This window comes from Emys orbicularis, chromosome 1 (genome assembly GCF_028017835.1).
Source record: "Emys orbicularis isolate rEmyOrb1 chromosome 1, rEmyOrb1.hap1, whole genome shotgun sequence".
NCBI classification, from domain to species: Eukaryota; Metazoa; Chordata; order Testudines; family Emydidae; genus Emys; species Emys orbicularis.
In genome coordinates this window covers 247,749,264-247,775,923 of record NC_088683.1, presented here as the reverse complement: position 1 = coordinate 247,775,923, position 26,660 = coordinate 247,749,264, and the positions used below count along the sequence as shown (strand labels likewise).

Below are 26,660 nucleotides of genomic sequence, written 5' to 3'. Positions count from 1 at the left end.
TAGGTTTTTTTAAATTTTAACTCATCATTATTGCACTCAGTTAATTTAGATTTCTCTTATTTGGCCCTAAGTATTTCAGTTAGCCTTTTTGCTTACTTTTCTGTTGGCACCTGTCTTATGAGAGATAAACCTCTCTGGAAATAGAGCAGATTAGTTAATTGCTGATACAGTTATAACAAGTGCACGTTTGACAATAGCTCTTTCACTCAATTTCTCAGAAGTTTTTGGTGTCACAATCTAGGAGAAATTCTCTGCCAGCCAGTGAAGTCTAGGTTCTAAATTATTTGAGAGGTCCCTTAAAAGAAAGCCATTCAATTACTAAGTTTGTAGTTTCTGGATTTAAATTGATTGAAAAGCAGATAGGTTAACTGGGATCAATAACAAATGGGGGGAGGGAGGGAGAGGCTTGGTCAGAAAAGCAGAAGCCTAGTTGATGTCTAGTTCTTATTCCATAACAGTTACTAGATGTGTGACAAACACTCCTCCCTCAGAGCTCATTTTCTCCCATTGCTCTAATAACAACGTGGATGTAACATTCATTTCCACTTCACATAGGTCACGCTGCCAACTGGGGAGTATCAGTTCGTCTGACTACACTCTGCTTCTGCCCTCAACATTGGGAAATGCAGTCACCATTCCTGCCCTCAAGGTTAAATTAGGAGAGGAAGAGCGTTGCACTTGGTTCCCCTGCTCTGTGGTCAGAAATTCCACCTATAGGCTACATCAGGCGAACCTAGTGCATGCTTCTCAAGATGCTGAGAAAGCCACGTGGGTTCCCTATTGTTTGGATGGGGACGAAGATAGAGTTGTCTCGCAAAGGGAAAAAAGAGTTAAAGAAAGGATAAGAATCAGATGCCATGAAGGACACTTTCCCCTACTTCCAAGTCACCCATATAGTTCTGAAACTTGGACATGCTTATGATACTCATGTTTAGAAGGTCATCTTCCAATATCCAACTCTAAAATTTTTAATAAAAGAATCCCTTCTAGGAACCAGAATGAGCTCCTCCTAGCCATGCAGAGAATGCCTCTGTTGACTTCATGTGTATTCCCTAGGGTTTTTATACGGGTGGTGAGGGGATGGGGTGATGGTTACTAGAAGTGTATTAGTTACCTGTCAGAGCCATCGCTGTCAACAGGTGTGTGAGAAATGCTGATATTGCCAGAAACATCTGCTTTATTTGGTGAAACCTTTGCTAATCCACTACCACCTGCAACAATGAATTCAAATTAAGTAAAGCAATGAAATGGTACAAGAACTTCATTCAACATTGTACTCTAAAACAGTTCCATTACCTGGGCTCTTGTCGTAACCTGCAGCTACAGCAGCAAAGGTGGGATTTCCGTTCCTGCCAGGGAGAGAGGCTGCCTTTGCCAACTTGTGTTTGATACCGTTAAAGGGCTTGCTTTTTGTTTCACTGGGTGGGGGGAAAAAGGTAAAATGTTGGGATTCAGCACATTACTACAAAAGGAAGTTCTCAGGACTAGTATTTAACTGGCTTTGCAATTATATAAAGTTATTACAGAAATAGCTTACTGACCTTTTTGACCAGAATACAATACCGCACTAGCTCCCAAAGCCCAGTTTTTAATTATCCTGTTGACATTTAGATCTGTGACTAGAACAACCAGATGTCAATAATTTGACTACATAATCAAACAAAGGAATTACTATTGAGTGATTACAAACACCGAAGCTCCAAGGAGCAGCATTGCTGAGATCTAGAGGAAACACATTAGTTTTCTTAATCTGGAAGAAAAGTTTGGTTAGGCAGGACCTAGAAAATAAAGGCAAGAAGGGTTGAATTCCTACAGGATATGGAGGACCCCCTTGGAGGATGAATTAGTTAGGATGTGGGGTGGGGGACAAAGGTAGGTGAATGGAAAAATTACTTGTAATATACAGGTTGCAAAAGATCATCAGATTTGGGTCCATGTTTCTAGCTTTGATGGAGTAAACTTTCTGTAGCTTAGAATTCTAAACCTAATGGTTCCAGCAGGAGGTGTCATGTTCTGCCCCGCAATGCAACCATTTCTAAATCCTAGTGCCTCCTGCCATTAGCTGCTTTGTAAGTAAAAAGTGGAGATGTACAGATTTTGAAAAATCAAATGGATTACAGAATTTTGGGCTCTGAAGGGAGGTGCTCAGTGGAGCAATGATCTAATATATCCTTCTGTCTTCAGCAAACGTTACAAGGGAAGTAATTTTATTTTCAAAAGATGCCAGCTGAAATAGGTCCCCACTCTTGGAGACTTAATTTCCAGAGTATTTCTCTCAAAAATTTTTTAGAAGTAAACATACCTGTATGAACAGAAAAGTTACAAGTACAAGCAGAAGCAAATATACTGCAAGGTAGCAATGAGCTTTATTCAGATGATCCTATCTTAGAAGTTACTTAATGAAGGGATAAAATACATCAAGAGAGAGAAAGTTATACCAGAAAATAAAGCTACTGTGGAGTGGGAGACCTGGAGCACTGCTAGTTCAGAGAATTCCTATAGCACTGCTGGGCTAAGTTTACAAGCTTGTGGTGAGATAGGCCATGCAGTAACACCTCATAGAAGCACGCAAGTAACTTCATGTGGCTGTCCTCCAAATCTCACGGTTAAATGATTACCAGATGCTGGGGGCATGTGATACACTCCTCTCTGACTAACCCAGGGATCGGCAACCTTTGGCACGCGGCTCGCGAGGGTAAGCCCCCTGGTGGGCCGGGCCAGTTTGTTTACCTGCCACGTCCGCAGGTTCGGCCAATCGCGGCTCCCACTGGCGGCAGGAAGCGGCGGCCAGCACACCCCTCGGCCTGCGCCGCTCCCTGCCACCCCCATTGGCCTGGAGAGGCGAACCGCAGCGAGTGGGAGCCACGATCGGCCGAACCTGCGGACGCGGCAAGAAAACAAACCGGCCTGGCCCGCCAGGGTGCTTACCCTGGCAAGCCGCATGCCAAAGGTTGCCGATCCCTGGACTAACCATAGCACATATCTATAAAGTTACAAGTCTAAGGAACAAAAATATGAGATGCAGCCAGCCATTTGACATGGCTCTTGGAAACAGCATAACCTAGTGTATCAGGTTAAAATGAAACAGAAAACTTAAAGCCCTTTCTAAGGGTTTTTAGGTTTCACTACAGATGAAAACTTCAGGACCTGTTTATGTTTAGTTTTCGTAGAAGAGCCTTGATGGGAAGGCATAAAGGCAGAGGAAGAAAGTTGGCTGGATAACTGATTTAATTAAGGTGGAATTTAAGCACTGCCTTTGAAAGGAATTTAGGTGCCTGAACATCCGAAGTATCCAGTGACTCAAGGGAATGTTTTAGTAGCTTCCTAAATACCACGTTAATATCTTACAACGCCTGGGACTTTTTAGTGGGAGGTTTTAAATGCAATGAAGTCCCTCACAAGACTGATGACTTTGGGCTGCAGAGAAACTGGTCTATTTTCTATATGGCTATGAAATGTATTTTACGAATGAGATCTGTAGCACATACTAAGACAGGAGAAGAAAGTCAAACAGGTTCTCTCTCCTTTCATTGGTTTGCTTTTCTGGAAGACTCCTGAGCAGACAGAACTTCAGACACATGCTTAGGCACATCTCTATCCCCTTAGGAGCCATGCTATCCTGAGCTGGGCTGTAGTAAGGTTCAGAGTTTAAATGTAACAAGCCAGTTTCTCTCTTTCATGAGCTGGTCGGGTCCTTTACTACTACAGTTAATGAGGGAAACGTGTACATCAACCCCCCAACTTCCAGTAGGCACAGAAGACTTTTATTCTCAGTGTGCTTCACTCAATGCCACGTGCAGAAAACTAGTAACTTTGCAGAGAGGCAAAGTGAACAAATCTATCCTAGGTACACACCACTCAAGGAGAGATTATTTTCCTTGTACAGTTCCTGGAGTTCTTCTTGAGGTGTGCACGCACCTTCAGAGATTTTTGGTGTCAGTGCCCATTTGGCCCCTGCATATGCCCCACAGATCCTTGTTCCCAAAAACTTCCCTCAGTTCCTTCTCCACTGCAAAGCCCCAAGAAGTGACTCCAAAGCAGAGTGGAAAGAGAGCAGGTAGTGAAGCACCCACAGGGACACCCATCTCAAAGAACTCCAGTAACCTCTCAGAGTCGTGTTGCTATGTGTGCTCCACTTGAGGTGACTCCTTAATAGTACCCCCTGAAGAACATGGGGGCTTTGGAACTCAGTCTAAGGCTGCCTACAGGACTGCAGAGCCAAAGCCAGCATCTGCCCAGGAAGCATTGACCAATGTATAATGTCTTGAGGAAGTGTGGGTCCAACCCCATGCAGCAACCTTGCATATTTCTGTAAAAGGACATGTCCTTTAGCAGGGCCACAGACATGCAATACAATCTGGTAGAATGAGCGATGACCTTAAGCAGGCAGAGTATATTAGCAAGTGCATAACAAAAGAGTACGCAACCAGAAACTTAGAAAGCATCTAGGTAATTACTGGAACCCCTTTAGCTCTGTTGGCAATAAAAACAAAATCTCAGGGAAGATCAAAAAGATCTAGCTTTGTCCAGATAGATAGTCAATGCTCTCCCAACATCTAAGGTACAAAGACCAACTTCCTGTCTTGACTGATGAGGCTTGTGATAGACTACTGGGAGATGAATTAATTCATTGATATGAAAATCCTAAGTAATCTTGGGTAAAAAGTGTGGATATGGTCAAAGAGAAACTTTATCTTTGACAAAGATGGAAACGGTTGACCCTCCATATAAAGCTCACAGTTTCTCCAGCCTTTTGGGCAGAGATAATAACCACGAGGAATGCGGTTTTCATGGAGAGGTTCAGAATTGAACAGGTTGCTAATGATTCAAAGTGTGGTTTCACCAAAGCATTGAGAACTAACTTTAAGTCCCAGGTGGGAGTAGAGTGTCTAACATTCGGGAAGAGGTCTAATAGATCCTTTATAAATCTCAACATTGCAGAGTAAGCAAATACTGAGAAGGCTTGTATGGGAGAATGGAATGCTGTGATGGCAGCTATGTGAATTTTAATGGAACCCAAAGAAAGGCCTTCTTTCTTCAGAATGAATCAACAGGAGACAAACTATGGTGAGTACACCAGTGCTAAAACCTTTTCTATTTCTGAAAGCAAGGTAAGTTTTTCTGGTAGTAGACATTCAGCAGAACCTCCTAAACTTCTGTGGTACAAGAAAGTACAGCTTTGAGAAACATCAAGATCAGTGGTTCTCAAACTAGGGCCACCGCTTGTTCAGGGAAAGCGCCTGGCGGGCTGGGCCGGTTTGTTTACCTGCCGCGTCCGCATGTTCGGCCGATCGTGGCTCCCACTGGCCATTTGGAGATGAGCTCTGGCTGTGGTGGGGTCAAGAACGGCCCCTATAAACTCTATCCTTTGTAAAGGTAGGAGGGAGGACTTCATGAAGATGAGCTGGAAACCAAGACTGTTGAACAGTCGTAGCCCTGAAATTGCCAATTTGACATCTGTGTAGAAGTGTCCCTTGATAAGCCAATTGCTGAGGCCAGGGAAGACCATTACTCCCCACCGATGAAGTTGTGCAGCCACCATTTCCATGACTTTTGTGAACAGCCTGGGAGCGGTACCTAATCTGAAAGAAAAGGACATGATATTGGTAGTGGTTCTGCCTCACCATGAAACGTCTCCGAACAGTCAAGGTCACAAAGCAGTCCCCTGGTCCAGAGATGGAATGATGGCTGAGCGTCATCATCTTTAATTTCTATACCTTGACAAAGGTATTCTGCATCTGTAGATCTAAAAGTCAGTCTCCATTTGCCTCTCTTTTTGGTAACCAAGAAGTCCTTGGAATAAAGCCCTCTTCTCTTGTGTTGAGTGGGAACTAGTTCCATTGCTCCTAAACAGAGAAGGGACTGAACCTCTTGCTTCAGAAGAGGTTTGTGAGAGGGGTCCCTGAAAAGGGACAGAGAAGAGGGTGGCAAGGGGGCATGGAGCGGAAATGAATGGTGTATCCTGAAGTTATAACCTCCAAAACCATCTGTTGGAGGTAATCTGTTCTCATGAGGTATGAAAATAGAAAACAGAATCCCCATAATATGGAAAAGTTTTATGGGGTAAGATGGTGCAACAACAGGTCTGGATTGCAGGAGTGTTCATGGCTCTCAACAGAAAACTTAAAAGGAACGTTGGCCTTTGTCGACTGCTGAGTCAAGGTTGCTGTAGCAGATGAAGATCTTCCCTTTTGAAAGCTGGGCTTTTTTCTAGGTGGTTCTGATGGTCTATGGAAAGTGGAGAACTGAAAAGGACGTGATCTGCACTATCTGATATAGACAAAACCTTTTATTTGCAGGTGGACATATGCCCAGCGAACAAAGATGAGCTCTGGATTCCTTCAAAGTACGCAGCAAATCATCTGTGGTGTCCCTGAATAACTTTAGACCATTGAAAAGGAGGTCCCCTTACCACGTTCTGGACTTCACATGGAAATCCTGAGGATTGGAGCCATGATGCCTTGCACATTACTACAGCTGTAGCAGTAGAAAGAGCTGCTGTATCAGCCGCCAGAGAAGCTTGCAGGGCTATTCTAGCCAAGAGCTACCCTTCTGCAATGATGGCTTGAAACTGCTCTTGTGGTAGATGTTCAATAAGAGCTAATTGTTGTATAATTAATGTGATTGTATTTTTCCAGAATCACCTGTGCCCCAAAAGGTCCAAATACTTGTGATCCTTGTCATGGGGAGTAGTCTTTGCCCATGCCTGAAAAAAGAACTCAGCAGGGGTGGAGTAGGGGTGTGGGCAGGGGAAATAAAAACTGCCATCCCCCAGCTACCTTTTGTTTTAATACCTTTTGTTTGGTCTTTTAGTTGTTGGGGGTGGGGGAGTAGTAGCAAGAGTCTGACAGATGGACTGGATAGGTTCTATAAAATAGGGAGGGCTCCCATGCTGATGACCATGTATGCAATATCTCAAACAATTTGTGCCGTATTTTCTGCACTACTTCTAATAGGAACGATCAGATCTTGAAACGGTCTGAAATAGTAAACATGAGATGACAGCTTCATTCAAAAAGAAAGAAGAAATATTAGACTGTGGAGTAGCTTCCTTGTCGGGTCTTCTTTCCTGGTCCTCGAATGTGTCATCCTGTCTTGGAGATTGTTGAGGAGGAACAGAAGCCCTCCACACAGCTAAAGCTTGTCATCCATGCTCTCATCCTAATTACTGCAACAACTCTCTCTCTGGCCTTGAAAAAATACAGTCTTGCCCTACTGATATCCATTCAGAAGGCTGCTCAAAGATGATATTAAGGGCCTGTTGCTTTGATCATGTCACCCTTCTCTTTGAATCTCTCCAGTGATTCCGCCTGTTCATTCACACCAAACCTAAGCTTCCTGTCTTCATTTACAAGGGTCTTCAGAGCCTATTCCCACCCTACTACCTATGACTTCTCATTCAGTATTGAAATGTTGACTCCTGCCTCCAGTCAGCAACTACCTCCAGACTCCACTGGCCACTTAACTACATCTTCAGACACTCCATTGTGCTTTCTTCCACTTGGAGGAGCTCCCTGTAAACATCTGAAAAGCTACCTCATTATCCTCCTTCAAACTCTCCTTTGACATGATGCCTACAAAAAATGTAAGAGTTAGTTGGTTGATGTGTAGAGCCCACTGCCAATCAGGCTGACCACTGTGGTACCACTGTGTTCTTGTACTCGCCACTCTGTCTCTCTGTATTCATTTGATATCTCATCTTATACTTAGGCTGTGCAAGGCAGGGACAGTCTTTGTTTTGTGTCTGTACAGCACCTAGCACAATGGAGTCCTGGTCCATGACTAGTACTCCTAGGCATATGATAATAATTATTTTTTTAATTAACTACTCAGAATTACAACTTCTAGACAAACTAAATTTCAGAATACTGTTAAGCAGAGGACAGCATCGTCCCATTTCAGTAATTTTAATCCCCACAAAACAAGCACATCTACCCAAACACACTGGAGGAAAATTTAAGCATCATACTGATTAAAGGCCACTGCAAATCCTCACTGAAATTAATGGAAGTCTTCCAATTGATTTCAATGGGCACTGGATAAGGCCTTGAGTGCTCTTAAACGAGCAGATGACTGAGCCAGTGCTGACTTGAAAAATTTAACAAGCCTATTCTCTAGTTTTGCTACTCTAAGCTGGTAAGAAAGACTGTTGATATGCAGCCATATTTTAGCCATCAAATGTGGAGAAAAATCAAGTTACATGAAATCTGAGCAGAAAGGTCATACTTAAAAGATTAACTATGTTCTATAACAGGCCTGCACAACAGGCGGCCCGGGGGCCGCATGCGGCCCGTGTGGGCTCTTTGTGCGGCCCGCGGGGGGTGAGTAGGTGGGCTCACTGTGTGGCCCGCAGGGGAAGGAGGGTTTGTTTCTGTGGGGCGGGCGGCGCTGTGTGGGGGGGAGGGGTTGTTTCAGGGGGGCTGGGTGGCGCTGGGGGGGTTGTTTCTGTGGGGCGGGGGGTGTTGTGTTTCAGGGGGCTGCGCGGTGCTGCGGGGGGGGGTTCAGCGGGGGCCGGGGGGTTTCAGCCCTCAGCTGTTTTCTTTGGAGTAATATGGCCCTCGCCGCTTTACGAGTTGTGCAGGCCTGTTCTATAACATTACCTCAGTATTTTACTGTTCCCTGGATATATAGGGAATACCGCAAATATTGAGGTGAATTTGTATAAGGGAAAAGTAAAAAAATTAAGAGAAGTCACTGTATTTTAATGTTACTTAGTCTCAGTCTACAACAGTAGGGATAGAGGAGCTAACTTTAGCTGCTGGATTTTTAAATTTTATTTGTAAATATATATGATTTTCTTTCAGTAAAGATTATTAACTGTGCCCAGGAAGTAAAATATGTATATTTTTATACTTTAGGGCAGTAAGTTTTTCCAATTAACAGGAGGAATATTGAGATTACACCACTCAGTAGCAACAGAAAAAAAAATTTATCAAAAGAAAATGCAGGCGGGAATCAATTTTTCATGGCTACATTGCTATCAGCATCAGTGGGGAAATATAGCTTTATGGGAAAATGCAACACCATTCTAGCTTATGTTTACCATTTCCCCTATATGCTTATAAGAGCCTACTGCAGAACGGCACCAATCAGCAGAATCAGCTAATTCCATATAATCTATGCTTTTAAAAACCGCTTATGTGCAATTGTAGACATTTGATAATCAGATGGTTAGGACATATAGGCGATTAAGAAGTATATTTATAGTTTTTTCCACTAAATGTAGAGTTAAGATGAGCAGGAATTTTTATATCAGATCCCCAGTTATCTGTGTTACATGGAGGATCCGATCCCGAGCTTTTAAAAGCACTGCACAGATTTGAGATAATGTCTCTACTATGATATGCACGAAATATTATTTCTTCTAAGTTTGATAAATGTGTGATCATTAAAGTACCAGTGTCCTGTAAATGGATGACTCTGGAAGTAATAAAATGATAGTATATCTATAACTATATTGTGTTCTTACTGGATAAAAGGAGTATATGCCATCATTCTTTTCAATAAACTGGGTAAAGCTAGTAAAACCAGGAAGATGTCAGGCCAGGTCTACACTGTAAACTTACATCAGTATAATGGCGTTGCTCAGGGGTGTGGATTTTTCACACCCCTGAGCAACGCACTTATACTGACCTAACCCCTAGTGTAGACAGCGCTATGTTGACAACAGGGCTTCTCCCATCGACACAGCTACTGCCTCTGGCGGATGTGGACTAACTCTGCCAACTCTGACTGCTCTCCTATCGGCAAGGCAGTCTTCACTGAAGTGCTACAGTGGCGCAGCTGCACCAGTGCTGCTGCGCCGCCGCTATAGCGGTTAAGCATAGACCTGCCCTCGGTTTCCTACAAGGATAAACAACAGACGTTAACCCCCAGGGCAACCACAGATTATCACAACAGGGAGATAAATAGGGACGACAATGGAAGTTTAAGAATTTCGGAACTTCTTGCTGAACAGACTGACAACTGGATTTTTTGAAGAAGTCAACGGGATAATTTTCAGCCAGCATTGCAGTGGAGTATGTATTAAGATTACTCAAACCTTAACTGGAAAAATCAACCATTGCTTATCACCTTACAGTGAATCAATACATTTTGCCCAACAGTATTCAAACAGCTTAAAATGCAAGTGTCAGAGGAATTCAGTTGTTATATCAATTTCAGCTTCTCAAAAGCAGCAGCGGTAAAATCATGGATACAGAGGTCTCAGCAGCAGCATTTCAACCTCAAGCAGTGGTCTATGATGACACATTTTCCCAATCTGCCACGTTGAAGAATCAAAGTTAAGAAACCCCAACCCATTGCAAAATTACAGGAGTGGTACATATTCAAGAACAAATTCAGAGCATTTTAAATCAAGAACCATAGACACTTATGTGGGAAATGGAAAGAGTATTAAAAGGGAGAGAAAACACATTAAGAAATATACTTTAGGGAAATATATTGGCAGGGGGATGACTTAGATAACCTGACAGCTCTTTTTCCACCTCTAATTTGTATGTTTCTATGAGCTTCACATAATTGCAAAAAGACTGAAAACTTGCTTAACACGAAGTAGAGATTTCAACTTACTTGCTGCAACTGCTGTTCACAATACTACTATAAGTGCTCCGTGGCACAAAAGCTAGAGATGCAGGGGGTGGAGACGGAGAGGCAGGAGTTGGTGAGGTCTGTCGTTGTTTCAAGAAAGCATCTGCGTTGAGGGTTTGCAGAGACAGTTTATAAAGGTTGTCGGTAGCTGGGAAACCAAGCAAAAAAGGTCTTATAGTATTCATTTCACCACATGGGCCACTCTTAAGGAGGTTTGTCATCCTTTCTGAAGTACTGTAGCTCCTGCTCAAATTCCCAGAAATTTTTACATTCAAATATATTCATGTAACAATATTTATGTATGAAATATTCATATATCAAATTTTCATAGAAAGAATATGGAGAATTAAGTGAAATGAATATCAACCAATATAATGCCACAAAAAGCGGGGCTGAGGAAAGCTGTCTTGGAGTTGTACTAGTGACAGACCTTCAGCAAAAACTAATTTTATTATAGCCTGTAATTTTCTGCTAATAAACTATCAAATCGTGGTAGTGGCCTTCCACCACAGAGTCTGTGTAGATTTCAGTCAGGTAAAAAAGCTGTTTATCGTTTTTGCTAAAACACCAGGTGAACAAACTTCGGTGAAAATGAAGTTTTCCAACCATTTTGCAAGTCAACCTTTCCCACAGTTCTAGTTCTCAGCGTTTTGTTTAAAAGCTTTGTTTTTTTTTTAAAAATCACTTATAGGTTAATAATTAATGCAGAAAAAGCATTGCTAGATCCAGAACCAGATTTAGTCTACAACAGGAGATTTCTGAATTGTCAGCCAAAAAATTGATGCACACTGCAGCACAGGAAGCCCATACTGATATAGTTGCTAATTAAAATTGCTGCAGGACTGCACATCAGACCTATATAGGAATGTCTTTGGCTATATACCTTTGGGATAGTGAACTGGAGCAAAGGCAGCAGGTAGTTTATTTACAAAATGAGTTAAAGCAGGATATAAAAAGCATGGAATGGGTAGAGAAAGGTGTATCTTTAAACCCACCTCCATTTCCCCAATTAAAAATCTCCTATTTTCCTCCATTGTCTGTAGCCTTAGCATCACACTCGACCATAAACTGTTATTCTACCACATCACCTACATCTGACAATCATCACCTCTACACATCCCTGCCTTAGCTCCACCTCTGCTGTAATTTTCATCCATGCCACTTAGCTCCTATCACACTGACCTTTTCCTATGGTCTTCATTAGTGCCTGTTCGCTCAATGCAGAAGGCTGCTGCTTCTCTCTTACACACCTAGAAAGTGGAACCATGTCCACCCCCCACTCTCCACCTACCCCAGAACTAGAGCTCCCCATTATCTTTCAATGTTTTGGGGCTGAAACTCTCAGTCCAGGGAAGATGAATATATAGGGGCAGGAAGGCAAAAACCAAAACCAACAAACAAATGCTATTATAATCACTACAAGAGGCATATGTTTACATCCAAAGCAATCTGTGCCAGCAGTGGCAAAGATCTTCCTGAGAAAGTGGAATCAAGCAGGAACTCTGCATTTCACAATTTCCGCCCCTCCACTGTTGGCATAAAGCCAGGTTTGATTGTTTCTCTGGTTTCATGCCCTGCCCTGAAGTATCAGTCATCAGTTGGAACCAAACACAGCCCTTAAAGCCTGACTGCATAACAAATGATTGAGTAGTTCCATCTAATACTCTCTGGTTACTTCAGATATTCTCATTCCCTAGGATATGCAAATTAGCTAGTTTTAACCTCAGCTGTAATGGACCTGACAAAATGGAGCCCACATTTCAAAAGAATGGTGCATTCTGTTTTCAGACAATTAGCTGTATGAATATTCTCCCCATCATCGCCAATTCTCAGCTTTTGCACAATTCTGCCCATTGCTAAAGAACTGTAGAAAAATCAAGGTTCTACCCCTCATTTTCAGACCTCCACACTACCACTAGATTCTGTCAAAATGGGGGCCACTACAGAAAAAACAGGAACAGGATTATGTGAGGAGGGAGGATGGGAAGATTTAAAGAAGAACCACAACAAACAGTCCTTGCTGTTTTGCAGAACACTGTAGCCTCCTGTTGTACAGTAACTGTACTTACAGCTGCCTGCTTTGTGAAGTGGCACCGAGTCCCACTCTGGTGGTGGAGAATCTTTTTCCCCTTCTGAACTGCTGGTATTGCCTAATTCCTGTCCAGAGCCACTGGGGAGAAATTTTGCTAGTGCTGATGGCCTGCTGTCCATTAACTTATTGTTTGGACCTGTACAAAAAAACAGAGCAAGCCATAGCCATTAAGAGATGCACTTCTTTCTCCTTGTGCAGAGATCTAGAAGCTAGAACTCTAAAAACTGAAAATTTAAAAAACCACTTGTGTAATTTAACAAAAATCCTCCAAACCCCAAATATTTGTTTAAGAGTAACTGATATATTGTACCTCTTGTTTTCGGGAGGTTTCTTGATTTGGACCCATTTGTCAGCATGTGCTGAAGAGACATCTTGGATGAAAAGGTTTTGCGCTGTTTGTTTTCCAGTGGGGGAGTATATGGTAACTCCAAGGAACTAAAGTGAAAACATGAACACAGATTTATTCTTGGTTGCTGGGTGAAGTGTTGCAGAAGAGTTTCACGTATATACACGCCGTGTAGTTTTATACAAGTCTGGTATTCTCTGACTTGCCTCATTACTCCCCTGACTTCAGTCCATCCTGACTGCAGCTGCCAAGATAATCTATTCCTACTGCTCTAAGTCTCCTCTTCTCTTTGAATTTCTGCATTGGCCTTCCTTGTTTATGTCAAGCTTCTCCTCCCATTCAAAGTTCTCCATAACTGTAACTCTGCCTTTGTCTACATCTCTGCTCTCATCGCCTCCTACACCCCATTGCACTCTCACGCACCCAAATCCCTGGGTGCCTTATCACCCCATCTGTCTCCTCCTTCAAACTCTATCTCTATACCTTTTATGCTGCCATCCCCATAGACCTAGAATGGCCTCTAAACTAACCCACAACTTCAAGAACCCACTGATTTTTTTTCACACTGGAGCTTTCTGATGGTACAAAACTGTCACAGCGAGGTAGGTGATGAGCTGTGATTGCCCCTCTTCTCCTCAGTTCCTTTTTCTATTCTTACTGGCTCAAACATTCCTGCCACTCCCATCATCCCATCTCGACTCCCAGTTAAACATTAAAAAACAACAAAACTGTTGCAACCAATAGCAAGCTCATTTGCCTGTATATTTTATTCTTAATCCCCAACCATTCAGACTGTAAACTCTTCAGGACAGGGGGAGTCTCACCCAACACAATCCTCAGTATGGCCTTTGGATGCGGTCATAACGTAAGTGTTTATTAATAAATACCTGTCTATAATTTGGAAAGCAAACAAAATACGATCATGGTAAAGGAAAGAGAGGAGACTATATAAAGCAGCATTTTCAGAAGTAGTCTGAAGGAAATCAGTGTATACACACTCTAGATTTCTGCTAGTCTAGTATTTATTTGCCACAACCCTTGCAGGAACACACAAATTAATATTCTGCATTCCATCTATTATGCAATTCAGAGGTGTGGCATTTGTGATTTTATAAAACTCCCCAGTTAGCAGTGTCAGAAAGAAATGGGTGTAGTGAGACTAAACCTCTGTCGGCACAGATGATGCAGAGGCACAGTAAAAATCATTCTAGCACCAGACAAGAGGAAGAGGTAGCAGTAGCCTTCCCAGATCACCGATCTGAGAATCTGATCCATAAATTATAAGTAGGGCCCTACCAAATTTCAGTGTTGAAAAAAATGCATCACAGACTATGAAATATGATCCCCCCTGTGAAATCTGGCGCCCAGCTGGGGGCTCCTACTCTGCGCAGGGCTCCAGTGCTAGTCCCAGCCCGGGATTCAGACTTCCTCTTCCCCTGCAGGGGCTGCTTCGACCCACCTCTGAGATCTCTCCTAGCTGCAGGAAGCTCCTTGACTCCAGTTGTCAAACACCCCTCCCCTTTCCCTCTCCCCTGTGCGGGCAAGCTGGAGCTGTCTCACACACACACACACACACACACACACACACACACACCCCTACATCCCAGCTGCGGCTCCAGCTGTGACACCCTTATTCACTCCATGCAGAGAGGCTGCAGCTCCAGCTGCTTTGGTGATGGTACTGGCTTTAGAGGTTGGCACCTGGCCAGCAGCCTCTGCTCTATGGCTGCCCAGCTCTGAAGGCAGAGCCGCCCCTCTCCCCCTCCCCCAGCAGCAGGGTAGAGTGAGGATGGCAATCCCTCGGCCCCCCTACAATAGCCTTGCAACCCCCTGACCCTGACAGTCTTTTGGGTTGGGACCCCAGTTACAACACTGTGAAATTTCAGATGTAAACATCTAAAAGCGTGAAACTGACTAATTTAAAAAACCCCTGGTCCTGAAATTGGCCAAAACAGACCATGAATTTGGTAGGGCCCTAATTATAAGACTCAACAGGAAAAATTCTGTGACTATAATTCCACCAAGAGTATCTGATATCAACTACAGGTGTGAACCGTGTACTTTATTACGTAGTTGCAATACTTGATGGAATGTTGGCCATATCCGTTTTTCTACATGAAGTTCGTTACCAAAAGCGTCACATTATTGCAGTTGATTCACTGCTGAAGATCTAGCATGTATCTCAATGATGCACAGCATTCCTGTCAGATGTTTCCTTACATTTACAAAACAGATATTCTCCAACATCAGGAAGGAAGACAAGTAAGGTTAGCCGCTGCTACAGGTAGGTTTTTCTGAGCAGGCTGGCAGCCCAAAGACTTGAAGATCACAGAAAGCTCTACCTTCACATTTCCCCTTCAAGCATAAAGCCTTCCTAACTAGGAGGAGATCCTTATAATTATGCTCACCTTGATTTCACATCTGCTGGAATTTCTTTCTTGATATTTGATAGTTTTTTCCCCCTCTGTTTTATTTGGAATATTTCACTTTCATGCTTTTCTGGCATGGCTTGTTTTCCCTTTTGCTTTTCTGGTTCCTACAAAAGCCAACACACGGTAACATAGAAAACATTAAGAACAGTAACTGAAGGATCCTGCTTCAATAAAAACCAGAGAGAGAAAATGGCATCAACAATTGTGAGCAATTTGCATAATGGATGATAACATTTCACCACTCAATAGTGGCCATCCCCCTCCATCCCAAAAGTGATGCCTATCAAAAGGTGGTTGACCTTCCTAGAGGATTTCAGTCTCTGCTTATCCACAAAAATAGTACAGGATGGGCAGCAGCAGTGCAAACTTCCTCAGATTACCCTACTAATGTACTTCAAACCTGATTTTGGGGGGCCATTCTAGGAACATGAGGGTAGTTCCAACTCCATGTTCATTCAGACCTTTGGTGAGACTGTTAAAAAGGATGCTGGTTATGGACTTTGGACGGAGATGGACAACTCAGTTCGTATAAGTCACTGATCAGTCATCAGAGGATGGTAACTTTCTGTCATTGATGACCTGGGCTGCATTTGACAGACTTCCCAAAACTGAAATGGTTCCATATCTCAACTAGATAGGATGCTCTTAAGCAAAGAAATAGCAAGTTCAAGCAACTTCACCATTTGAGTTATTTCCTCTCTCTCATTTTACAAACCCTCTGTGCTTTATGACTAAGGTGATATAATTACACTGTCAAATTAATGACTAACCATCTTGCAAAGCAAAAACTGATCAAACCGAATCCTAAATATTTTAACATGTATTTAAACCAGTTTTGCTTTCAAAACAGCAGGATTCTAGCTGCAACAAATTCATCACATTAAAAACATGCCTAAATTTGGCTCTGGCTTTCTGTTCTCCCCAATTAGTTTTATTTTGGTTTCATAATGCATGTTTTGAGACAAAACCATTATCATGACCATTTGACCAATATACCAGTGGTTGAGACGCTGTAGTTGATTCCCTAGCATCATTTGGCCCCGTGAGTGAAACAAGTTAGTGATGTAAGCATGTTCTAATTCTCTGTTCTATGAAGGAAGAATCCCTTTATTTCTCAGAGAGATTTGGAAACAGGCTGCTTATTACTATCCTTGGCATCAGCGAACACAGAATAAGTAGCAGCTCCCACTACAAATGAATGTGTGTCAAGAGCAAAGCTATGCTTTCTACTTAGGTGAGCCACTACGTATCTGAGAAGAGTACCCTTCCCTCTCTTTAATGATTCTGTACCTCCTTCAGGAGTGGTTCTGTGTCTGGATTGGAGGTTTCTGTGGTGGTTGAAGAACTGTCATCATCTGCCAAAGAATCTTTCAGTTCATCCTCCTGTTGCTTTCCCTTTCCTCTTCTCTCCTTTTCCTCCCTCTTCTTCGGTGGTTTAGATTTGCGCTGAAACGGTTTCCCTTTCCCTAGGGAGATAAGGGCAGCTCTAGATTATTAGCAGCTGTGCTCAAGACTGGGAGTGTTTTGCACCACTTTGTGCACTGAAAAACAATCCATCACTAAGACTCCCAAGCCAGCTGCAGCTCTTAGTTCAAGGAGAATTGGACTGCCATAGCATTTTCATCTTTTCTCTCATAGGGTGGCTAAAAGTGCAACTTCAGACTTTTGCTGATATGTCATTTAGATGAAGTGAAGTGGTATAAAATGTCATGTCAAACCTAAAGGACTCTGACCAATACTAACACTCATACGTTTACTCCCGCAGATCCTACCAACATTACCCACCTTCTACAGACACTGGCCACTTAGGCATACATAGTTCTCCTCGGTGACTCTTTGCTACCATGTGACTGGAGTTCGGTTTGAATTCCTTAACGTTTAGTATTAGAATTTCACCATCTAAGACTGATTTTGACAACAATCACTTTAGAAATCACTATGAAAGTTTTATCACCTTAACAGACAAATGAGAAATGGAACTGCTCTGCAGACTTCAGTCGTGCATTTTTTGTTTGTTTGAGAACTGCAGTAATTTGATGGAGAGTATTTAAAAATATTATAAGGTTCTTATGAGAGGATGTAACAAGTATGCCGGGGGATACAGATTAAACATCAATCTGTCTTCAGCATATTTTGTTCTCTCTAAGTTAAATTTTAATACTTAAAACTAAATTTTATGTCCTACATTTTAAGCCCAAATGTTTTGAATGTTACTACAGGACAAAACAGGAAAAATGTATTAAAAAATCCATAGACTTATCTATAAAGTTAGTTGTAACAGTTAAGATCACCCACCAGTCTCTACAACAAATCTATATATAAAGAGGAGCTAATTACATTTAAATATACTTATTTCTTTTTGGTTTCTCTCAATTTCAGGTTGAAGGTGCCTGAGCTCAGAGAAATTTACTGGGGGGATAGGTTCAAAGGAGCATCATCTATAGATCTATCAAAATCCTGCCAGGACTCTTGGTAGACAAAATACAATGGTATGTCTTGGACTCTTGGGGAAGGGAAATGAGTTAACATCATAAAGAACATCAATATGGAGCAACTTGAGCAACAGGTGTGGATTTGTTTGTTTTGTTTTTAAACACCTTCATCTTGATCTATAGGCTTCTCTCGCCATTACCTCTAGTTATTCCCTTACTACTTTCTGCCAGCCATCCACTACAATACCATTTAATAAGATCCTCCTTAGATGCTGGCTTTAAGACTAAATGCATTCACTTATAAGCCATATTGTCTATACACTGCTGTTTTGTTTTTAATATTTTATTTGAGAGAAGACCAAATTCAGCTCTACTGTAAATGGGTGTAATTTCCATTGAGATTTGTGTCTGCTTATGTTGGAACTGAATCTGGTTCATAATGGTTGTTGCCATACTTAATTGTGTAAAACTTTTTGGAACAAAAGTTATATGAAAAATACTACACAAAATAAGGTTCTGACCCTGAAGACACGTAGTTGTGAAGAGAGCCCCATTGTGCAAAGCTGTACGCGCACAGTCTGTACCTATAAGCTAAACTTCTATTTTTCTGGGTATAAAAGTTAAAAACCATTAGTTAAACTGTTAAAAAACACTGCAAAAATTCATTTTAAATCCACATATCGTCTGAGAAGCTATTGCTCCTAACATGTTCTTCAGCATTAGACTGTAAAATAGTTAGTAGAAACCTTCAGGAAATATATTTAAACATTTTTGCAAACCTAATGATTGACTTCTCCTCCTTCTAGATCTGGCTATTCATTATCACAATTGAGAAGGTTGAAAAATACACAGTTACACATCAAGCAAGGTTCATTCTAGCAGCCAACAATGGTTGGAAGAAAACAGTCTACGTTTAAAAAATTACATTTCTCTCAGGAAATTTCCCCGCTTTTGTTATTAGTTACTAAGATTGGGGGGGAAATTCTCATTTTTAGCTATGTCTGTAGACAAAGTTTTGTCAAAGGCACAAACTAAATAAGGACAGATTTTAAAGGTATTCTGATGCCTAAAGATCCATATAAGTGCTTCTGAAAATTCAACTAGGTAGCTAACTGAGGGGAGGGATAGCTCAGTGGTTTGAGCATTGGCCTGCTAAACCCAGGGTTGTGAGTTCAATCCTTGAGGGGGCCACTTAGGGATCTGGGGCAAAATTCAGTACTTGGTCCTGCTAGTGAAGGCAGGGGGCTGGACTCGATGACCTTTCAAGGTCCCTTCCAGTTCTAGGAGATAGGATATCTCCATTAATTTAAAAAAAAAATTATTTAAAAACTGCATATTTAGGAACCTAAATACCATTAAAAGCCTGGCTCACATTATCAGTGTCTCATGTTCAGAAAAACGTTAACGTAAAAAATAGAAAAGTTGGTAGGGGAACTAAAGATCAGGTGTATATGAAACCACCTTGAACTTTTTTTTTTTTTAAAGTAGATTTCAAGTTGACTGTGCTTCTTTAACAGATGTACATTAACTAATGAAATCTCTATTGATTTGTTACAAGAGACCTTGTTAAATGGGTAATTTAAAGAGCTAGGTCAAATTTGGCCCAAAAATTTGGGTTTTGTAAAGACACACATACTTATCAAACCTTAGAGTAATTCATTTAAAACTTAGCAAACCTTAGATGACTTGAAATATTTTCATGAAATGAAAAAATGTTGACTGTAAACAATACTTTTAACAAAAATAACCCTTGTACTGTTTGCTTCATTGTGTTGGGGCACAAGAATCTGAAGCTGGGAAAGTCTAGTCACCAGATAAATGTTTAAAAATTCCATTCATTTTTATAGTAAGTTATTAGTAGGGTAGGTAAGTATGCAGTAGCCACGTTGGTCCCAGGATATTAGAGAGACAAGTTAGGTAAGGTAATATCTTTTATTGGACCAACTTATTATGGCTTATCCACTAACCCCCACTTTTTGTCCTATGACTCCAGAGATCTTAACAGGCCACTCTATCTTGAATGGTCCATTACAATATACAAGTAATAATTACTTATGCTAAACAATCTGTTCAACCTTGCATTTTTGTTGTAAGGTTGGGAGTTCCTTTCCCAGACCTGAAGAAGAGCTCTGTGTGGCTCAAAAGCTTGTCTCTCACTAACAGAAGATGGTACAATAAAAGACATTACCTCACCTACTTTATCTCTCTAGGATAAGTACGAAAATTTGTTTAATACACATTTTCACTCTGATAATGCTCTCTAAAATACTGTAAGACACCTGTAAGAGTCTGGTTTATCTATAATGGAACTAACTTCTCTATTTTGATTTTTTTTTCAATGTTAGTAACAACACATTCTGGATACAACAGTATTTGATCAATCCTACATAAACATTTGAACAAAATCAAACATTCAAAAAGTTGCATCTTTCACACTAATAAACCCAGTGAACTGTTAAAAAAAAAAAATCAGGATTTCCCAAAGCAACACGTTTTCATGGGTGCTAACAAATCAGAATCTAGTCCTATCAACCTGAAGTGTCTGTGCTAACATTCCTAAGCTTTCGCATACAGAGAAGTTATATAATTTTAGGTGATGAAATTGCTCTCTTGGATATAACCTCTCGAAATTATACTTACGACAAAAAAATTCCTGTATTTTTTCTTGTGCAATTTCATGTAACAAAATCAGACAAGGTCCTGATATTTCACAAACAAACTTCACACTTTGAGAATGTACTACAAGGGTCGGCAACCTCTGGCACGCGGCTTGCCAGGGTAAGCACCTTGGCGGGCTGGACCAGTTTGTTTACCTGCCGCGTCCGCAGGTTCAGCCGATCATGACTCCCACTGGCCGCAGTTCACCGCTCCGGGCCAATGGGGACAGCGGGAAGCCGCGGCCAGCACATCCCTCGGCCCGCACCGCTTCCCGACGCCCCCATTGGCCTGGAGCGGTGAACCACGGCCAGTGGGAGCTGCGACCGGCCGAACCTGCGGACGCGGCAGGTAAACAAACTGGCCCGGCCCGCCAGGGTGCTTACCCTGGCAAGCCGCGTGCTAGAGGTTGCTGACCCCTGGTGTACTATCACTGATGGACTAGTTTATAGACTGAGAAACAGCTGCCGCAAGACTTTACAAAAGTGATACTCCTTAGCTAGATACCATGTCACAAATTTTATTTCGTAAGAGGCTGATTATGCAAACATTTGGGTACATGCATAGTTACATGCACAACTGCTTGAAGAATCGGGCCCCAATTTTTTAAAATCCAAGTCCTAATGGATGAAGCAAATATCTCAATAAAGAAATCTTTTTAAAAAGTGTATTAGAGGGAGATTGGAAATGGACAAGTTTTATCATGTATTGCACTGAGCTTTTATCATTCGAATTGTAGAACTCAAAACTGTATAGTAAATATTAGTTTTGTGTAGACTTTTCTAAGGATGAAGGGCTTTTTATATATAAATGCATTTTGTTGGTTTGGGAAGATGAAAAGTTAACACCATAACACTGCTTGTCTGAAAGCAAAGAAAAAAAATAAAAGCATCCAATATAGCCTCACTCCCAAGCCGAGATGACCAAGGCTACTAAAGGGATGCTTTTTATAGAAGTACGGACTTATCTGAAGGTATTTAGAATTAGGAAAAAGTTAAGAGAAAAAATGGACATCTGTCTTATAAATGATTCATTAGGAGTTATGTGAAATGTTCTAACTTCATTTAGACTTCTGCTGAAACTGTTAGACAACAAACTAGCAAGTGATTACGCAGTGCATACTGCTTGAAAAATGGGTAAATAAAAACTTTATAACCAGCTCTCGCAATATTTAGGAACAACTATTTTCGTCCTAAATATGTTAAGATAATCTTCCAATATACAAATTGCTGAGAATTGTTCCAACCAGGAACCAGATATGAAAATGGTAGTTAAGTCATACTAGCCATTCATTTGTTAAAAGACACAACAATTTTGTTTCCAAGTCTTAAGAAATAAAAAGTATAGTCTCTATAGTTCCACTAGATCCTGATACTGCTGGAATCCTAGATGCATCTCATTCATAAGCACAGCCAACACTTTGCATCCATCAGGAATATTTAATACCATCTGTCCATAACAATGTTGTGTTACTATGCTGTATTTTTTAATCATTACAATACAAGTTAAAATTGCTTTATCTGTTGTGATTACACAGTCATTTTAGGGTTTCTAACCGTATCCTCTGTTCTCTTCCCCCACCTACGTCCATCTCTAATGAATTTTATATAGTGTGTATGAAAGGCGTCAGCAATATTCCATGTAAACAAAACTGCCTAAATGAGTCCCACTTCCCCCCAAAAACCCAAACCAAACAAACCACTAAAAAGAATACTAGATTTAAATTTGTAACTAGGGTGACCCATCAGAGATGTGTGCGTTAGACTCAACTGGCTAATTAGAAAACAGTTTTGGACAATCAGTGTAATCAAAAGCTACACTAACGAAATATTTACAGCATGAGGATAAATTTCTATTAAGAATCTCAAAATTTGTTTTGAAAATTGTCTAAAATCAAAACACATGATGTATGTACTTCAAGAGGATTTGAGAAATCAAAAGGTGCACATATAAACAACTCTACAGGCACCCTAGCTTCAAGATTAACACACTTTATAAAAAATAAAATCAAGCAGGTGCCATTTATTAACTTGTCGACCTCCTAACATCAAGGATTTTCTGTCACAACTGCAAGTGCTAGGCATGAAGAATTCCATTCGGACAGTACTGTATTGATTCACGATCCCCCACTTTTCAGTTTTCATAATAAACTAGGGCAACCACCCCCACTTTCCCAAAACTAATGTAGGCTAAAAGGACTGAAGCCAGAAGAAGAAGAATTTTAAAAGATTTCTAAATATATACACATCGGTTTTCAGTAAAAACCTATTTCATATAAAACTTGCAAAAGAAAGTTTATCCAATGTTGAATGGACAATTCCAGTATTATCAAGTGACAGAAAGGAAGTGTATGAACCCTACTCAGGATCATGCATGAAGCTCTGGTACAGCTGAGAAGTTAGCAGCTTACAACACTATGAAACTGTAACCTTTACATTTACTGGTTCAAAACTCACTCCTTGGCTGTCATAATGTGCCACCCGTATCATTAAGCAAAGCAGAGTTGTATTACCTTTGTTTTTTGTTACTGGAGATGGGGGCTGCTCTGTAAACACATCTGGGGAAGGGGACTCTGGGTGGTCAAACTCTTTGTCCATAGTTTCTATCAGACCAGTGATATCTGAATCCTCTGAGCTGTGCCTTGTGTTGCTGGTACATTCTGGGTGTGAAGGGTTAAGAAGTGGTGATTGTGGCAAAGAACTTTCAGTCTGTTGCTCTTGTTGCTGAGGCACTGTTGGTGTTGGCTGTTGTGAATGCTGCTCTAAGAGAACTTGAGCATGTTGCTGGTTTGTTTGCTGGTTCTGCTTTGCCCCTCTGGATCTTCTGCCTGCTGTATGATTCTGAGCTATAACACTTGAATCCAGGATAAGGGGACCTCCTCTGTTAGATGACTGCGTGGAAGATGTCTGTAGGGAAGTCCTGCTAGCAACATTTGAATTGTTTTTAGATTTGACATTTTCAATATCAGCTGAATTTCTATTGCTGTGCAGATGTGCTGTTGGATTGCATTGCTTATGACTTCCTGCACTGGATCGTGATGAGGAACCACCTGCTCCATAGATTCCTCTGGAGGAACTGTGATTAGAGTCCGATCCAAGTGCATTCAAGCTGGAAGAAGAGCAAGTGTGTTCAAATATACAGTAAGTGTATATTCCTCTACATAAGAAGAGTTATTACATCAATTAGTAATCCTGAGCTACACAGTTCTTGGCTTATTTATCACAGAAATGTAACATGAAAACTCCCTTAAAGCTCAACTGACAAGTTAGTAATACTTAATATCCATTATTCACTTGCTTATTTACATTTGTGGACAAATCACAGCAACAACACATAGTACATGTGAGAAGGAATACTGGTGTGGGGAGTTTCTTTTTCAAATAAAGCCCTAGGAGGCCAAAGGTGGTCTATTTTTTGCAAAGGTATAGTCAAGGTCCAGACTCCAGAGAAACCTTTTTCACATTGCAACAACAATAACAAGTAGTAAATAAAAAGATTTCACAGTCTGTTCAAAAGTATCTGGCGGTCCAGATTTGGCCCGCGGTCCGCCTATTGACTACTTCTGCCCTAGGCAGAGAGCTTTAAGGAGAGACACTTTTGCCCCAGTCTGCTGCATTATACACTCTCTGTTTTTCTAACAGGTAGTATGTAATTTACTATGTTGATTTTCACAAAAAAGTAGGAATTCCTCCACCCTCCCCACACTATTTGGATGCCCTCTTAAGTTATTGCTAAATTACCAGCCCCTTTTGTTAGGAGGGTGGCCTTGATTAGTCTCCTGTACTAGAAGAAATGTTCCTTTCCAAGTGGCCTTGTTCAAATGTGTGTGTACTTACTTTCCGTCAGATGAAATTCCAACTATTCTCCTGAGATCAAATGGCCTTCCCATATCAAAGGGAGGGTTTGATGCCTCAAAGGACAGGCGCCTCCTGAATGGCTCCCAAATTCCTTGAGCATCTAAATAGGCTGTTCCAATTACCAAGAGAAAGAGTACACTATAGGGAATAGAAGTAAAAAAAGCATTAATTTTGTTGTCGTTTTAGGGGTGATGAGGCTGAATGCTACAAGGCAAAGAAGATGCATCTTTTGCCAACAAATCGAAAGCTAAAAGGTGAACAGTACCCAAAAAAGCAATTTTATAGGTTGCTGTAAAGAGCAAAATCCCAGCATGACACACACACCTATTTAACCCCTCAATGTACACATATTACTATGGGAGTTACAATTAAAGTACAAAGACAAGATATAGATGTGATCCCCAAACCAAAAAATTATGGAAAAAATAAGCTTCTGAAGCAGAAGTTAACTTGTTTCAATCAGCATGGTCTCGTCTCCTTCTTCCAAATTTTTGACAGCTTCTTGATATTTCCACTGAGTGAAATGAAGTACCAATTCACAAAAAATTTTTACACCCAAGATGCGATAAAAGAGTTAAGGAAAACAGATTAATCAAACAATAGGGAAACATCTCCAGATAAGTTCATCAATACTCTATATAAGAGGGCAGAATTTTGGCCTTAGCTACTGTTTCCTGTCAAAACCACACTGTCACTGGGGGAAGAGGGAGAGAGATGAGGGGAGGAGCATAGGTTAGCATCTGATTTAATGCACAGAAAACTGAAGAAATTTTAATTCTTGCGTTAAAAATGCCATTGAGTAATTAAAACATACTAGATGGACTAAAATATTGTCAACAGATTTAGTGTGCAGACTAAAAGTACTATTGAATACACACATCAAGTGATTGTACTGGGAGAAAAAAAGAGTGCATCTGTGTGTTTATATAACACACTGTTGCTTGAGTAAAAAAAATAATTTTTCTTCTGTTTCCATGTTTCCATCATTCAATTCTTATTTTTACAGTTTTACTGTTGATATTTTAGTTATACTCAGTCAGTAGTGTTTCAATACAGTGAAACTGCAAAACAAATTTATTTTCATTTCTGTTTATAACTACAATATTTCTTGGGGGAGGTACTGGACTGAAAGTCAGGAGACCCAGGTTCTACACCCAGCTTTGCCACTGATCTGAGCTGTGACCTTGAGCAACTTACTTCACCTCAGTGTGCACCTCTCTCTCCCGCTACATTCTTTGTTTTGTCTATTTAGATTGTAAGCTCTTCCTGGAAGGGACTATCTCACTACGTGTTTGTACGCTGCCTAGCAAAATGTGCTTTGTTGTCCGGTGTATTCATATGCTACTATGTAACCTCACTAACTGATGGTACTCTATTTTAAATGTTTTACATATGACTCAATAATGCCCTCCAGGTTCTCAGAAATTCCATTATTAGTATCACCAGCTGTCTATCACATATAAAGATGGCAGCAGAATTAAATCATTCAAAAGGCATTTGCTGCTAAACTCATCTAAGTCACTGTTTCATATCTCCCTAAGGTGCTGCGCTGTGGAAGAGTGACTTCTCACCTCCAAAAGAAGCCATGTTTAACAACGTTGCCTCAATTCATAACTTATCATAGAATCATAGAATATCAGGGTTGGAAGGGACCTCAGGAGGTCATCGAGTCCAACCCCCTGCTCAAAGCAGGACCAATCCCCAACTTAGTTCAAGTCTGGCTTAGTTACAGCTATAAATAATCACACATCATCATGGTTAATAGGAGTACAATATTTGATCTTAGCAAAGATGTTCTGGACAAACATATGCTGTATTTTGTACTAGTTTTTCACAGAAAGTTAGAATTCCCAACACCATGGTGTTAGCACAAAATCCACAGTAGCTTGCACCTGTTTGTTCTTAACTTCATCTTACCAGAACACATTATTTTACATCAATTACCAATTGCACTGTATACAAAATGTATCCTAAATTATACTAAAATCGAAGCATCTACCCTTTGTATTTTGTATTCAAACTCAGACAACTCCATGTACATTATGCAGGTACAAGCAACTCATACCTCATTATTCCTGAGATGATTATGTACAGTGCCAGCTCCCAATTGGGTCTGGGCAGGGCTTCTGCACATGTTGCTAACATATGATATGGAAGAGATGCATTCAATACAAATATAAATTCAGAGCCTCCTGCTGTAATGAACTTCAGTTCACGAATGACTCTGGAAGCAGTGAAATCTGGTGTAAACCTGAA

The 26,660-nt window shown here is 40.9% G+C and overlaps 1 protein-coding gene across 1 annotated transcript in view; it reads right to left on the bottom strand.

Annotated features, from left to right (window-relative positions):
* The window catches only part of TMEM131 (transmembrane protein 131), a 172,114-nt gene that overhangs the window by 4,827 nt on the left and 140,627 nt on the right, over positions 1-26,660 (bottom strand). Inside the window, exons 29-38 of the mRNA XM_065402904.1 lie at positions 26,470-26,655; positions 24,384-24,542; positions 23,060-23,655; positions 16,751-16,926; positions 15,437-15,564; positions 12,993-13,117; positions 12,660-12,818; positions 10,573-10,738; positions 1,297-1,418; positions 1,115-1,211 (exon numbers count right to left, since the gene is read on the bottom strand). Coding sequence (XP_065258976.1) covers positions 1,115-1,211; positions 1,297-1,418; positions 10,573-10,738; positions 12,660-12,818; positions 12,993-13,117; positions 15,437-15,564; positions 16,751-16,926; positions 23,060-23,655; positions 24,384-24,542; positions 26,470-26,655 — 1,914 coding nt within the window. The remainder of the gene's footprint in view (positions 1-1,114; positions 1,212-1,296; positions 1,419-10,572; positions 10,739-12,659; positions 12,819-12,992; positions 13,118-15,436; positions 15,565-16,750; positions 16,927-23,059; positions 23,656-24,383; positions 24,543-26,469; positions 26,656-26,660) is intronic.